This window comes from Cetorhinus maximus, chromosome 25, assembly GCF_964194155.1.
Source record: "Cetorhinus maximus chromosome 25, sCetMax3.hap1.1, whole genome shotgun sequence".
Taxonomy (NCBI): domain Eukaryota; kingdom Metazoa; phylum Chordata; class Chondrichthyes; order Lamniformes; family Cetorhinidae; genus Cetorhinus; species Cetorhinus maximus.
In genome coordinates, this window is record NC_135903.1 from 39,061,371 (window position 1) to 39,077,133 (window position 15,763).

Below are 15,763 nucleotides of genomic sequence, written 5' to 3' on the forward strand. Positions count from 1 at the left end.
CACCTGGAGGCTTGCTTTCAGTGATGGTGTACAAGGACACCCAGGAACCTTTGTACATCAACATTTCTCAATCTATCACCATTTAAATAATACTCTGCCATTCTGTTTTTCTTACTGAAGTGGATAACTTCACACTTATCCATGTTCTACTGCATCTGCCATGTATTTGCCCACTCACTCAACCTGTGTAAATCGCCTTGAAGCCTCTTAACATCCTCCTCACCACTCACATTCCCACCAAGTTTCCATAGCAAATCTGAATCAGTACAATGATTGCTGGGATAATTATTATTATCCCAGTCTACATTAGGATTAATAAAGTCCCTGAAATCAAGATTATGACATTGTGCATCTTGTATGCAGGTTCAGAGCAATGGCCTCAACACTGACCCCTAGGGAACACCATGGTTTACATCTCTCAAGTGGAATATATTATTTCATATCTAACTGGTTTTCTGACCATTAACCAATTTCCTATCCATGCTGCCAAACTCGATTTAATTCCACATGCTTTAATTTTTATCAATAAGCTTCCTTATCAAACATCTTTTGAAAACCCATATATACAGCATCCATTGCATTTCTATTATCAATGTAGCGCATCTCACATAGAATAAATAACGCAGGATAGAAGGCAGCCATTGTGCCTATGCTGGCTCTTGAAAGAGGTATCCGATTAGCCTCACTCCCTTGCTCTTTCCCTATAGCCCTGTAAATCTTTCCTTTTCAATTATTTGTCCAAATCCCTTGACTCTGTTTCCACCACTTTCGGGCAGCACATTGCAGATCATAATCACATAATGTTGAAGAAATTCTCATTTTGCTAATTACCTTAAATCTATGTCCTGCGTTTACTAATCCTCTGACCACTGGAAGCAGTTTTGCCCTATTTACGCTACCAAAACCCTTCATAATTTGGAACACTTCTACCAAATTTCATAACTGTCTCTGCTGTAAAGAGAACAACCCTAGCTTCTCTGATCTCTCCATTTAACAGAAATCTTTCATCCCTGTTATCACTCGGGTAAATCTCCTTTACCCCTTCTCTAGGGCTTTGACATCCTTTCTAAAGCGTGACACCCAGATTGGTGACAATACTCTCATTGGGACCTTTTTCTTTTCCTTGATTTCTCTGCCTGAAGGCAGGTCTGACCCACAGAACCACAATCTCCACCACAGGTAGGGCGAGGAGGCAGCTCCCAAATCCACCTCGGCTGGAACCGGGATCAAACCCCATGTTGTTGGCACCAATCTGATCCACACCGGCCGTCCATCCATCTGGCACCCAAGGAATCTGAGTTGCTGTGGCAACATACATGGCAAGTTGCAGCCTGGAGCTATGGATAGTGATGGTTGAGGCTCCAATTTCTTTCCATCACATGGCTGACCAGGAACCTCTCCTGCCCTTACTGCCTGACATTGGCGTGTGTTGGAAGGGTTTACAAGTTTATACTTAACCTGTTTGGCCGAGTTACCTTCTTTGGCCATCCAGTCCTGGCGTGGGACTTGAACCAGGATCTTCTGGCCCAGGTGTAGGGAACGCCACCCACTGCGAATTGAGGCCTAACCAGTGATTTATAAATGTTTAGCATTTCCTCAAGCCTCAGTTTTTCGGATGTGATTTTCCTTTCACAAGTCCCTGCCATGTTACCTTAATTAACCCGCATTTTTCAAAGTAAATTTACTGGATTAAAATAGAGCATTAATATTTTTTTAAAAAGCTAGACTCTCTAACATACATTGCTCTGTGTTTCCACCACTTTGCACTTCTGTTTCAGATTTGAGGTCGCTCTTTTTAAGAAGCTGAGCATTGACATCACTGTCAGCCAGAGAGTTGGAGGGGGGGGCGAATAGAACATTATAGTTTTAACTTAGAACCTCCAAACTCATGACTGAAACGGCAGTAGGATTATTTCGCAAGTGGGTGTGGATGGTTAAATAATACAAATTATGAACAGGAGCGATTGGCAGGGAGAGTGCCCAATCAGCTCCATTCTAGCTGAGACTTGCGGGTGTCACCGTACGCAGTCCCCTTCCTTCTCTTAACAATACATTTTCTTTCCTTTAGAAATATACACCATCCAGGGGAACTCTCATGGGAAGCCGTGCACCATCCCCTTTATGTACGACAGCCAATGGTACCATGACTGCACCAGCATTGGTCGAGAGGATGGCCATCTCTGGTGTGCAACAACCGTGGATTATGGGTTGGATGAAAGGTGGGGATTCTGTCCCGTCAAAAGTAAGTGAGCTTCAGTGTTTTAAGAAGGCAGGGGGGCGGGCAGTCCCTGGTTTAATGTAAATATGACCTGGAATTCAGGTCAAGTTTTCTGGGCCGTTTTTTTTCAGAAGGTCTACTTTTTGTTTTTTGAAAAATTAGATAGAATGGCTGAGGCTGAATGTCTTTCAGACTCTTATCAATCCCAGGACAGAGTCTGGGTGCAAGTTCCCAAATTGCTATTTAGGGATTTTTTTTCTTCAAAAAATGCAGTTTCCCATGTGTCAACAGATGCAGGTTTTAAGATGAACAAAAATGAAACATGTTAAAAGTTTAAAACTTTTCAGTTTTCTTTAATGGCAAATATAAGACTTGGATACCGGCCCTGGGGGGAGATGGGACGTGTACAGCCAGATGGGTGGCACCTAAACAGAGCCAGGACTGAGTTCCTAGCGGGGCAATTTGCTAGTGCTATTGGGAAAGGTTTAAACCAACTTGACAAGGGTGTGGGAACCGAGAGGAACTATCAGAGGGAACACCAAGGTGCACAGAATACTGGAAAAGATAGTTAACACTAGAATAGGGAATAGTAAGTTAATAGGTGGGGCCAGAGTAAGGAAGAAAGTGGTAAAGTCTAAATCAGGAATAATGTGCATGTACGTGAATGCACGGAGTGTGGTAAATAAGACTGGTGAGTTACAGTCGCAGGTAGACGTGTGGAAATATGATATTGTGGCGACAACAGAGATCTGGCTCAAAGAAGGGCAGGACTGGGTGTTAAATATTCCTGGATTCAAGGTGTTCAGGAAAGATAGGAAAGGGGGAGGGGTAGCAATATTGATTAAGGAGAGCATTGCAATGCTGGAGAAAGAGGATGTCGCAGAGGGGTCAAGGACAGAATCTATTTGGCTAGAGTTAAGGGACAAAAAAAAGATGCATTTACATCACTCGGTGTAGCCTATAGGCCGCCAACTGGTGGGAAGGATGTAAAAGAACAAATTTGCAAGGAAATTACAGAGAGGTGCAAGATTTATATAGTAATAATGGGGAACTTTAATTATAAGAATATAGACTGGGTTAGCAGCAGTGTAAAGGGCAGAGAGGGGCAAGAGTTCCCAGAGTGTGTTCAGGAAAATTTTCTACAGCAGTATGCTTCCAGTCCAATGAGAGGGTAGGCACTTCTAGACCTCATTCTTGGGAATGAAGTTGGCCAAATGGATCAAATGTCAGGAGGAGAACATTGAGGGGACAGTGATCATTGTATCTTAAGGTTTAGGTTGGGTATGGAAAAGGACAAGGAACAATCCAGAGAAAGAATAATTAACTGGGGAAAGCCAACTTCATCGGGGTAAAAACAGATCTGGGCTGAATTAATCGGAGTCAAAGGTTTGCAGCGAAAACATTAGCTGAATAATGGGCTACCTTCAAAGAAGAGAGAGTTCAGGCACAATCAAGATATATTCCCTTGCAAGGGAAAGGTAGGGCAAACAAATCCAGAATTCCCTGGATAGCAAAAGAGATGGAAATTAAGGTAAAGAAGACAATGTGTGCTTATGACGGATGTCAGGCAGAAAATACAATTGAGAACCAGGCTGAATATAGAAGGTTCAGGGGGGGAGATGAAAAAGCAAATAAGCGAAGAGGGAGAGTGAAGAAAGACTGGCAGCTAACCTAAATGGGAATCCCTTAGTCTTCCAAAGGCATATAAATAATAACATGGTGGTAAAAGGAGGAGAGCTGATTCGGGACCAAATAGGGAATTTACAGATGGAGGCAGAGGGGGCAGAGCTGAGGTATTAAATGAATACTTTGCATCCGTCTTTACCAGGGAATAAGATACTACCCAGGCCATGGTGAAAGAGAAGGTTATTCAGCTGCTTGAAGGGTTTAAAATGATAAGGTGGGGGTATTGGATAGAATGTCTGCACTTAAAGTTGATAAGGTACTGGGACCGAATGAGGTGAATCCAAAGATATTGAGGGAAGTGCGAGTGAAAAGTCCAGAGGCACTGGCCATAATTTTTCAGTCTTCCTTAGACTGAGGGCTGGTGCCAGAGGACCAGAGAATTGCAAATGTTACACCTTTGCTCAAAAAAAGGTGTAAGGATAAGCCCAGCAACTACAGGGCAGTCAGTTTAGCTTCGGTAGTGGGGAGACTTTCCAGAAACAATAATCCGGGACAAAATAAATAGTCACTTGGACAAAAGTGGTTTAATTAAGGAAAGCCAGTGTGGATTTCTTAAGGGAAAATCACTTCTAACTAACTTGGCTAGAGTTTTTTTGAAGAGATGACAGAGAGGGCTGATGGGGGCAATGCTGTTGATGTGGGGTACAGGGACTTCTAAAAGGCATTCGCTACAGTGCCACACAACAGACTTGTGAGCAAAGTTATAGCTCATGGAATTAAAGGGACAGAAGCAACATGGATACAAAATTGACTGAGTGGCAGGGAACAGAGAGAAGTCGTTAATGGATGTTTTTCGGGCTGGAGGAAGGTTTGTAGCAGAGCTCCCCCCGCGGTCAGTGTTAGGACTCTTGCTTTTCCTGATATATATAAATGATCTAGACCTTGGTGTACAGGACACAATTTCAAAGTGTGTGGTTGATACAAAACTTGGAAGTATTGTGAATTGTGAGGAGGATAGTGTAGAACTTCAAAGAGATATAGACAAGTTGATGGAATGGGTGGACAGGTGGCAGATGAAGTTCAACATGAGGAAATATGAAGTGATTCATTTTGGTAGGAAGAGCATGGAGAGACAATATGAAATAAAGGGGACAATTCTAAAGGGGGTGCAGGAACAGAGGGACCTGGTGTATATGTGCAGAAATCATTGGAGATGGCAGGACAGGTTGAGAGCGTGGTTAATAAAGCATACAGTATCCTGGGCTTTACTAATAGGGGCATAGAGTAGAACAGGAAGGAGGCTATGTTGAACTTGTACAAGGCATTAGTTTGGCCTTGCACCCAGTCCTGGGCACTGCAACTTAGGAAGAATCCAAAAGCATTAGGGAGAGTGCAGAAATGATTCAGAATAATAGTTCCAGGGATGAGGAGCTTTAGTTATGAAGATAGATTGGAGGAGCTGGGACTGTTTTCCTTGGAAAAGACTGAGAGGATATTTGATAGCGGTGTTCAAAATCATGAAGAGTCTGGACCGAGTAGATAGGGTGAAACTGTTTCCACTTGTGAAAGGGTTGTGAATGAGAGGGCACAGATTTAAAGTAATTGGCAAAAGTACCAAAAGCGATGTGGGAAAAAAATATTTCACGCAGCGAGTGATTAAAGTCTGGAATGCACTGGCTGAGGGTGTGATGGAGGCTGATTCAACTCAGGCATTTGAGAGGGAATTGAATCATTACATGAGAAGGAAGAATGTGCCGGGTTATAGCGAAAAGGCAGGAGAATGACACGAAAGGAATTGTTCATTCGGAGAGCTGGTGCTGACACGATGGACCAAATGCTCTCCTTGTGTTCTGTAAGAATTCTCTGATTCTGTGGATACAGGAATCTTTCTGTCACACACTTGATCACCCTCACTGTGTCTTGTTCATCCACTCTCACACGCCCTCTCTCACTAGTCCACTGCCTGTCGTGCCTGCCTCATGCTCTGGCCCACCCTCACACCGTCTCTTGCGTTCTGGACTGCCCGCGTGCATTCACGTGCCCTCACATTCTGGCCCACCCCTGCATGCGTGTGCTCTCTCTCTCTCTCACTCTGGCCTGCCCGTGCCTTTGTGCTCTGGCCCCACCCCTCGACATTCTGCTCCCACCCCTCTCTCATTCTGGCCATACCCTGTCCCGCTCTGGCCTGACCCGCTCACATTGTGGCCCGCCCTCGCGTGTGTGTGCCTCCTCTTGCTCTCTGACCCCGCCCCTCTCGCTCTCTGACCCCGCCCTCTCACCTGCTCTGGCCCGCCCCCTTTCACACTCTGGCCCACTCTCTCTTGCACTTTGGCCCCCACCTTGCTCTCTGGCCCCACCCCCCCCCCCCCTCTCATTCTGGCCCTGACCCCACTGTGAGGAACCCATTTTTGGAAAAATTGAAGGACTTTCAATTTTGGACATTCTTTCTCCTGAGTTATTTTTAAAAGTTTACAATATTAATTAGGGCTGTGACTATGCCATTCTTCAAGAAACCACAGGTCAACTGAGATGTCCAGTGGGAACATCTGGAGAGGGAAGAGATACTTTGTGTATCTAAGTTAACAAAGAACTGTGGTTGCCGGGCTAAAGACCCTTGCTGATTGGTTAAAAACACTTGGCCTAAGAGAGGTATTCTTTGAACATCTTAGTCTTTAAAGCTCTCAGTCAGAGAGAGAGTGCGTGTGTATGCCTTAGAAGCAGGCTGCAAGAAAAGACTCTCTCTTTCCCTCTCTCTGCCCAATCTTTGTGTTAAACATGCCTCAGAATCGTCTCATCAGGATAACTCATCTTTTTTCTTGAAAGTTTGCAAAGTTGTGTTAAGTAGGAGTCAACAAGGATAGTTTCACTAAAAATCCATTTGAAAGAACTTCCAGATCTATTGTGACCAAAATTCTGTTAGATCAACAGCATCAAGATCTCTTCGAATTTTGTCCCTTTAAAATAAACTCGAGCCTCTGCAGGGAACTGTTTGTTTTGTCCTGTTTTGTGACTGTGTGAGAATATATGGGGGTTCGAATATCTATTTTTTCAAAAAGGGGAAAATCGTTACACTTCTAAACTACAACTTGTATGTTAACCAGTTTATTAACTTGTTTTTAAGAAGTAGTTTATTTTATAATCAGTTTTTTTTTGCATTTACTGGAAGAAACCTGGTTAGAGTCTTTTTTATGCTGGGAATGACACTATAATAGGTAAACAATTGGCAAGTTTTACGGGTGAATTAAACTATTAATTGTTTAAACTATTGTTATGACCTGTGGAGAAGTGGAGCTAGAATTAACTGTGCACTCCTCATACCTCGGTCTGTAACACCGCTCCCACTCTTTGGCCTGCCCTTCTTGCAATCTTGCCCTGCCCCCCTCTCGCTCTCTGGCCTGGCCCCCCTTTCATACTCTGGCCCACCCCCTTTCGTACTCTGGCCCACCCCCTCTCTCTGTCCCGTCCTTTCTCAGACTCTGGCCCACCCCCTCTCAGTCTCTAGCTGCCTCCTCTCGCTCACTGGCCGCCCCCTCTTATAATCTCTGTCCTGCCCCATCTCACTCTCTGACTCTTCCCCCTCTTTCTGCCTGGCCCCACCCCCTCCATTGCTCAGGCCCAGCCCCGTCTTACCCTCTGCCCTGCCCTCTCTCATGCTCTGGCCCCCACCTTGCTCTCTGGCCCCACCTTGCTCTCATTCTGGCCCTTCCCCCTCACTCTCTGGCCCTGCCCCTCTTGCATTCTGGTCCCACCCCCTCTCGCAATCTGGCCTGCCTCCTCTCCCTCTCAGGCCCCACCCTCTCACTTTCTCTGTCCCCCCGAACCCTCTTACCCTCTGACCTGCCTCGTCTCTTGCTTTGGCCTGCCCTCTCTCTCGCACTCTGGCCCCCACCTTGCCCTCTGGCCCCACCTCCTTTCTCGCTCTCTGGCTACTTCCTCTCGTACTCTGGCCCGCCCCCTCTCAGTCTCTGGCCCACCCCCACTCAGTCTCTGGCCCACCCTTGCAAACGCCCCCTGGGCTCCCTGTCTCCCTTTTCCTGGATTCATTTTCTCTGTGCCTTCCTACATCATCCACATCTCTATACCCTCCCCTCACTGTGTGCTCTGTTCAGAATCAATCTTTCTTATTCCATTGCAGAAGAGGAGAGTGTTTTCTTGTTAAAGCATCTTCAGAACTTCTCTTGCAGTATGAAATTTTGACCCCTGAAAGTATTAATCAGGCTGCCTGGAGCTATACAGGTTTATCATTCTGCTGAAATATATTATGATTAATAATTTGCTTCTGATATAAATTATATGAGGTACAAGTCTACATCTTAGCCCATGTGTTTTAGAAATCTCAGGCAAGGGAACCTCAGAATGAGATTAATATACGAGAGGTGCATTGTGCCTGGGACATGTGCCAGGTAATGACTTTATGGTGTGACGCTGCAGTTTGGGAGAGTCACATTTCACCCAACTTGGGAAGGAAGATTTATGACCCCCCCGGCATCTCACGGAGTTGGGAGGCCAGCAGCCTCTCTGGATGGGGACAGGGCATTCAGCCACAGCTGCTGCTCGAATGTCACATGAGGACAGCATTAGACTTGGCTCTGAGGCCTCCTTGTCTTGACCAGCTTGCCAGCATTGGCAGTTCAGACCTTGCCCATGAAGAATGGTCACTTGTGTAGCAGCTGGCACCACTGGGTGAGCACCCGGGGGTGAGTCACTGTCTGCGGGAGAGATCGAGGCAAGTTTGGAAAAGGAGAAAAAAGGCTTTGTGCGCACCTTCACCCATTATAGAGTTAGTAAAGGCCGTGTTCAGCATTTAAGGATAAAAATATTATTTTTGGCATCCATGTGAATGTGGTTAACAAATTACATTCAAGCCCTCATATTCCAGTGTTCAACGTAAAAAGGAATAGGTTTGGGACTCAGACCTCCCAACATGACAGGTTACAATGCTTCCTCGGAACAGGAGTCATTCAGTCAGCCCTTCAAGCCCGTTCTGCCATTCAGTTAGATCATAGCTGATCTGTGTCTTAACTTCATTTACTCAACTTAGTTCCACATCCCTTAATAACACTGTCTGACAAAACAACCATTCAATTTCAGTTATGAAATTTTCAATTGACGCTCCCAGCCTCAGCAGGGGGAGAGAGTTCCAGGTTCCCATCCCCCTTTGAGTGAAGATGTGTTTCCTGACATCAACCCTGCACAGCCTGGCTCTGAATCGAAGGTTATGCCTCCTTGTTCTGGATTCTGTTGCTAGAGGAAAAAATTTCTTTCTATTTGCCCTATCAAACCCTTCAATCATCTTACAAGCTACGATTAGATTACCCCTTAATCTTCTATATTTAAGGGAACACAAATCATGTCTTTGTGCAACCTGGCTTCATAATTTAACCCTTTCAGTCCGGGTATCATCCTGGTGAACCTGCGCTGCATCCCTCCAAGGCCAGTATATCTTTCCTGAGGTGCGATGCCCAGAACTGAATGCGGTTCTCCAAATGGGGTCCAGACTGAGCTTTATGTAAACTGTAACAGAACTTCCACGCCTTTGTTCTTCAAGCCCATTTCAGGTAAAGGCCAATATCCCATTAGCATTTTCATTTTTTTGTACCAGTCCACTAGTTTTTAGTGATTTCTGTGCCTGGACCCCTAAACCTCAATGTTCATCCACAATTCCGATCTCACCGTCTGGAAAATACTCGGATCGATTCTGGGATCCAACGCAAATTACCTCATATTCCCCCATTTTGAACTTAGTCTGTTAGTTTTGTTCTCACTCGCTTAATTTATCAATGTCCCTGTGCAACTTTGTCTGTCCATCTGCACAACTCACTGTGTTCCTACCAAACTCAGATATACAGCTTTCATCCAAATCTTTTCTAAATATCACAAGAAACTGAGGCCCCAGTATAAATCCCTGGGATACCACCAGTCACATCCTGCCAGTTGGAGTACAGATCCATGAACCTATCTGAGATCCCACAACTCCAGGCACAGTCTCTTATGTGGAACCTTTTCAAATGCCTTCTGGAAGTCCTTATAAAGAATACCCATATCCACAGGAAGGAGAGAGGGATGTCGTGGGGAAGGAAGGAGAGGGAAATGGAGCAAGAAAGAACGAAGAAAAGAAAAACTTGTGTTTAGATAGCACTTTTCGTGACCATTAGACATTCCAAAATGCTTTACAGCCAATTAAATACTTTTTGATTAGTGGTCATCATGTAGGAAACACCAGTTAATTTGTGCACTGCAAGCTCCGACAAACAGCCACATGGTAATGACCAAATAATCTATTTTTAGTGACATTGATTGAGGGATAAATATTGGCCAGGGCACAGGGGATAACTCCACTGCTCTTCTTCAAAAGTGCACCATGGGATATTTTGCATCTACCTGAAAGAGCCCTCAGTTTACCATCCCATCTGAAAGACAGCACCTCTGACAGTACAGCACTTCCTCAGTACTGCACATGAGCATTAGCCTAGATTGTTGGTCTCAAGTCTTGAGGTGGGACTCAAATCAACAACCTCCTGACTCAGAGAAGAGCGTGCTATCCATTGACCTACACCTGACACATGGGGGAGGGATTAGGGGGATGTGGGGTGGAGGGAAGGAAGCAGATGAATGGATTATGGAAGGAGAGCAAGCATTAGGGGGAAAGAACAAGAGGGGATGAGGAGAAAAGAGGAAATAGTGGAGCAAGGAAGGAGAGAAGTTGGAGGAAATGGAAGGAAAGAAGGGATGTGTGGATAAGGATAGGGAGGGGGATAAAGGGGGAGTGAGTAAGGGAGGAATGAGCTGAAGGAGGGAGTGTCTCCATTGGTTGAAAGCTAACAGTCTTAAAATGTGTAGACAGCATTGAAGGCTCATAATCTGATATCAGTGTGGCTACAGTGTGTCCTATCTATATGATGCACTGCAGCAACGCTCCAAGGTTTCTTCAACAGCACTCCCCAAAGCCACGACCTCTACAGCCCAGAAGGACAAGGACAGAAAATGCATGGGAACACCACCAACTCCGAGTTCCCCTCCAAGTCACTCACCATCCTGACTTGGAAATATATCACCGTTCCTTCACCGTCGCTGGGTCAAAATCCTGGAACTCCCTCCCTAAGTGCACTGTGGGTTTACCTACACCGCAGGGACTGCTCAGTACCACTTCTCAATGGTAACAAGGGAAGGACAATAAATTCTTTGCCATTGATCCTCACATCCTGAGAATGTATTTTTTTAAGTTGGTATCTATCAACCTGTGCACCTGTTGAGTAGGAGGTTAGGAAGTTTTGATAGCTCTGCTTACAGCTGTGTTTCCTCTCATATCATTGTTCTCACTGGCAAAATATGTATTGTCTGGTCAGTTTGCCTCTGATCTATTGTGGAATTCTGTGGCCTTAATTGGCACGCCTGTTAGCTGAATTAGACGAGACTTTTGGTTCTCTGCACTTTTACTGATACACCTTCTCTGTCTTCAGGTGATGACTGTGAAACGTTCTGGGACAAGGACCCATTGACCAATAGCTGCTACCAGTTCAACTTTCAGTCCACTCTCTCCTGGAGCGAGGCCCGCATTAGTTGTCAGCAGCAGAGCTCTGACCTCCTGAGCATCACTGAACTTCACGAGCAAACCTACATTAATGGTACGGCAGGAACACAGGCCAGCCATGGCTCAGTTGGTAGTGTACTCACCCGAATCAAAAAGTCCTGGGTTCAATCCCCACTCCAGAGACTGTGGCATATAATCTAAAACAAAAACAGAATTACCTGGAAAAACTCACAGATCTGGCAGCATCGGCGGAGAAGAAAAATCTACACTGATGCGCCAGTTCAGTACTGAGGGAGTGCTGCACTTTCAAAGGTGCTGTTTTTCGGATGAGGCTTTAAGCCAAAGCCCACTCAGGTGGTGTAAAAGATATCGCAGAGCCGCCCGATAGAAGAACTGGGGAGCTTCTCCTAATGAAGTGACCAGGAATTAGCTCTTGGCCGTCGGTCAACATCACAAAAACAGACGATCTGGTCATTATCACATTCCTCCCTCTGGGATCTTGCTGTGTGCCAATCGGCTGCCTCATTTCCTACCTTACAACAGTGACGACACTTCAAAAATACCTCGTTGGCCGTAAAATCTTCAGGAAGCCCTGAGGTTGTGAAAGGCGCTATATGAGTGCAGGTGTTTTATTGTGTGTTTCATTAGCTTTCTGCAGTGCACGGGCCCAGTGGGAAGTTACAGGTAGAAGATGATTTGAATCATAAATGGAACGTGTGGTGTGGACAAAAGAAGTAACTCGCATTTAAGCAGCAGCTTTCTGGTATAATAGCACTTCACAGGCACGAGATGACTCGTGTAGTCGCTGTTGTGATGTAGGGAAATGTGGCAGCCCATTTTCACACAGCAAGGTTCCACAAACAGTATGAGATGACCAACGCCTTTCAATCTGTTTTGACTGAGGGATGAACGTTGTCGGGACATCAGGGGAACTTGGATAGTGTCGTTGAATCTTTTACATCCACCTGATCAGGCAGATGAGGTCGCTGTTTAATGTCTCATCTGAAAATTAGCCCCTTTGAAAAATGCAGCTCTCCCTCAGCCTTGCATTGAAACATTGACCTAGATCACATGCTCAAGTGGACTGAGAGTGGAACCCACCCCACCCTCTCAACCTTCTGACTGAGAGGCAAGAGTGCTACCCACAGAGCCAAACTAGCATGTCAAAACAATCCTGGGCTTATTCATCCTGCATCTCAACCCCTTTACAAGTTTTATAGCTTTGTAGTTATCCATTCGGTTTGTCATCCCAGCTTTTCACTGTCACACCAGTGTCACTGTCACTGATGGACTATCAGCTGTCTTCCTGAGGAGTCAGGTCTGCAGGTTTTGCTCTTGAAAATATTAAACTCTGGCACTTATTTTCCCTCCTCTTTCAAAAAGCCCTCGCTGAGATGTTAGATTGTGGGTCCCATCCCCAATCCTAAACTAGATTGTCAGGGATGCAGTCAATAAATACTGGAGGCTCCTACCTCTTAACTACTGTCTTGAGTGTCTGAATGGCACAAATTCATCCATTTATTAAGATGAGAAAGCACGAGACACCCAAAGTGCTCACTGGGTGGATTGAGATGCAGACGGAGGAGCAGAGATGGGACAGGTTCACCTTTGACTGCTTGCTGCCGGCGACAATCCATTGAAAGCTTTTAATAACAAACCACTTCTGCATCAGGAGGCACATTCTGGAGGGAAGGATTAACTACTTTAAAAACAAAACTTCCAGCAGCCAGCGTACATTCTGGAACTTTCCAAGTATTCTGTCGGAAAGGAAGGTTGGCAGCTTCATGGCTGAATGGATGATGACCCTGTCCTGTACAGAGCACAACCAATCCCCTTGAGTTTGGCAATGCCAGCACCTGCTTCTAATGAGTTATTCAAATTTGTGGAAGGCAGCTGCTGGTGAGATTTAGATAACTTTGACAGTTTTTGCTCCAATATGTTTGTATTTTTTTCCAGTATTTTCTTTTCCTCAGCAAGCCTCTGCTGGTCGTGTGACCGGCCTCAGTCAGGACACTCGAGGAGGGGCTAGGCCGGAGCCTAGGGATAGCTCCTGCCAATATTTTGACTCAACCCAAGTTGGAAGGTTCCCATTCTGTGAGTCACTTCCTCTGGCAGTTGGCCTAGGGCCAAGTCTGATAGGAGATGTAAAGATGTACTAGAGTTCAGGCTCCGACTGCCTGCAGTCTGATCCCTTGGTGCCTGCATCAGTTTTGTGCATTCGAATTTGGAGCAATGGTGGTTGGGAGAGTGGGGTGGGGTGAAGTTGGCATTGTTTTAACACTGCGTAGGCATGTCACTGTTCTGAATACACTAGCTCCTGACTCTCTATAAGTGCTGAGTTACCACCTGTCTGATTTTTGAGCGGGCTTATTGGAAATTTCTGAAATGTCTTTGTTTTAAAGGGGATCCCAATTTCTCACTTGTGATGTGGGAACATTCATTAATGTTTTCAATGAGTTTTCATTAGCAGCAAGGCAGAACTCAAACTCTGCACCCCTCACCCTGGGGCACCACCTACCAACTGCGCTTGGTCACTGGAGGCCATTCACTTGTCAACAGGAAAGGGAAGGTGAAGGAAGTTCTCCTGGGCCTGGCCTAGTTATAGGCATTTTCCGATGGTGCTTCAAACCTGGCCACTTGTTTCGAAGCACCATTTGAAGAGCACTAGAACTAGACAACGCTCAGGAGCATGGTATTGTTGTGGTTATGTTACTGGACTAATAATCCCACCACAGCAGTTTGAAAATTTGAATGCTGTTTTAGAAAAAGCTGAAAGCTGACATCAGTGTAAGAGACCACAAAGCTGTTGAATTGTCAAACCCCACCCAACTGGTTTGATAATGTCCTTTAGGCAAGGAAACCTGCTGTCCATACTTGGTTTGGCCCACACGTGTCTCCAGACCCGAATCACTGTACTTGACTTTATATTCAATATGAGGTGGCCCAGCAAGCCACTCACTTGCTTGTCTCAAGCCATTACAAAGGTAGTGGGAATAGTGTTACTACGTAGACTACAGCGGTTTAAAAAGAGGGCTCACTCGGTTTTACATTGTGATGTGGGTTATCTCCCTTTCTAGGTCTCCTGACTGGTTATAGTGCTACTCTGTGGATTGGCCTGAATGACCTGGACATTGATGGTGGCTGGCAGTGGTCTGATGGATCACCATTGAAGTACCTCAACTGGGAGAGTGGTAATCAGTTTTATAAATATTAAGTAACTCTTGATCTCCCTCCTCCACACGCACGCCCACAACTTAAAGAGATATGCTAATGACACACACTGTTTGTTCTTGTGCTCTGTATTTATGTTTCTCACTGTTCTTTTCCCAAGATGTACTATTTCATACATTTTTGCCATTGAACTGCATCGGCCGCCTACCTGCCCGAACCACTAACCTGTCTGTTGTCCTTCTGTAGTCTCCAACTTTCTTCCTCCCTTTCCCATGTGTCCTAATTATCAGCAAACTTCAATCTCATCCTTTTGTACTTATGTCCAAATCCTTTATATAAAAAGGAAAACAAAAAGGAAGGTTCCTGTGGAACACTACCACTCTCAAACTGCGAATCCAAGAAGCACACATTCCATATCCATGCAGCTACATTCCTGTTCATGCCATTTGTATTCATGCTTGTAACAAGTCTCTTGTGCAACACCTTCTGAAAATCCATACCTATAGCATACAATGCATTCCCTCAGCGATATACTATAATTTCCTAAAATAATTCATTCATGAATGCCCTGCGCTTTGCAAGTCCATGCTGATTATTTCTGATCACATCGTGCCTCTCACCAAACCTATCTCGCATTATGGGTTCTGGAGGCTTATCCATGATTGGAGTAAGACAAACCGGTCTCCGAGTGCAGCCTGATCTCTTTATCCCATTTCCCCTTCCTTAAACATGAGTCAATCCCCCCTCCAGTCCCATATCCAAAGACCTTTGAAATATTGCTTTGCTTCAGTCTTCCAGAAGCATTGCATCTGGGTTGATAGTTTCTCCTTTCTAATCAGTTAGCTTTTGACATACATGTTTGTTTTGAATATCTAATTCCAGGAGAAGCTATTCCACATTCTCCTCGGATACTCCAGCAGCTCCACTTTCACCTACCCCTGTGACAAAATATTGGCTAAGAAGTTTGTCAACTCCTTCACTGTCAGATTCAAGATAGCCCCATTTACCTTGAAAAGGTCTCACCCTTTTTGTTAACTACCCTTTGAATTCTTGTGCATTTTATAATGGGTACAGCTCCAAGGATGTCTATGTCCGCCAGTACTCTGCTCAAGTCCCCACTCTTCAGGTGAGCCCCAGACAACAACATAGAACGTTTTAGATCATTAGACAGAAGCGTGGGACTATGCGTGGTTTTTGCCATTGTCGCCGTGTCTGTT

General features: G+C 45.2%; 1 protein-coding gene across 1 annotated transcript in view; it reads left to right on the forward strand.

Annotated features, from left to right (window-relative positions):
* Nucleotides 1-15,763, forward strand: part of mrc2 (mannose receptor, C-type 2) — a 278,857-nt gene that overhangs the window by 89,858 nt on the left and 173,236 nt on the right. Inside the window, exons 3-5 of the mRNA XM_078529833.1 lie at nucleotides 2,069-2,242; nucleotides 11,305-11,469; nucleotides 14,453-14,566. Of these exons, the coding sequence (XP_078385959.1) occupies nucleotides 2,069-2,242; nucleotides 11,305-11,469; nucleotides 14,453-14,566 (453 nt within the window). The remainder of the gene's footprint in view (nucleotides 1-2,068; nucleotides 2,243-11,304; nucleotides 11,470-14,452; nucleotides 14,567-15,763) is intronic.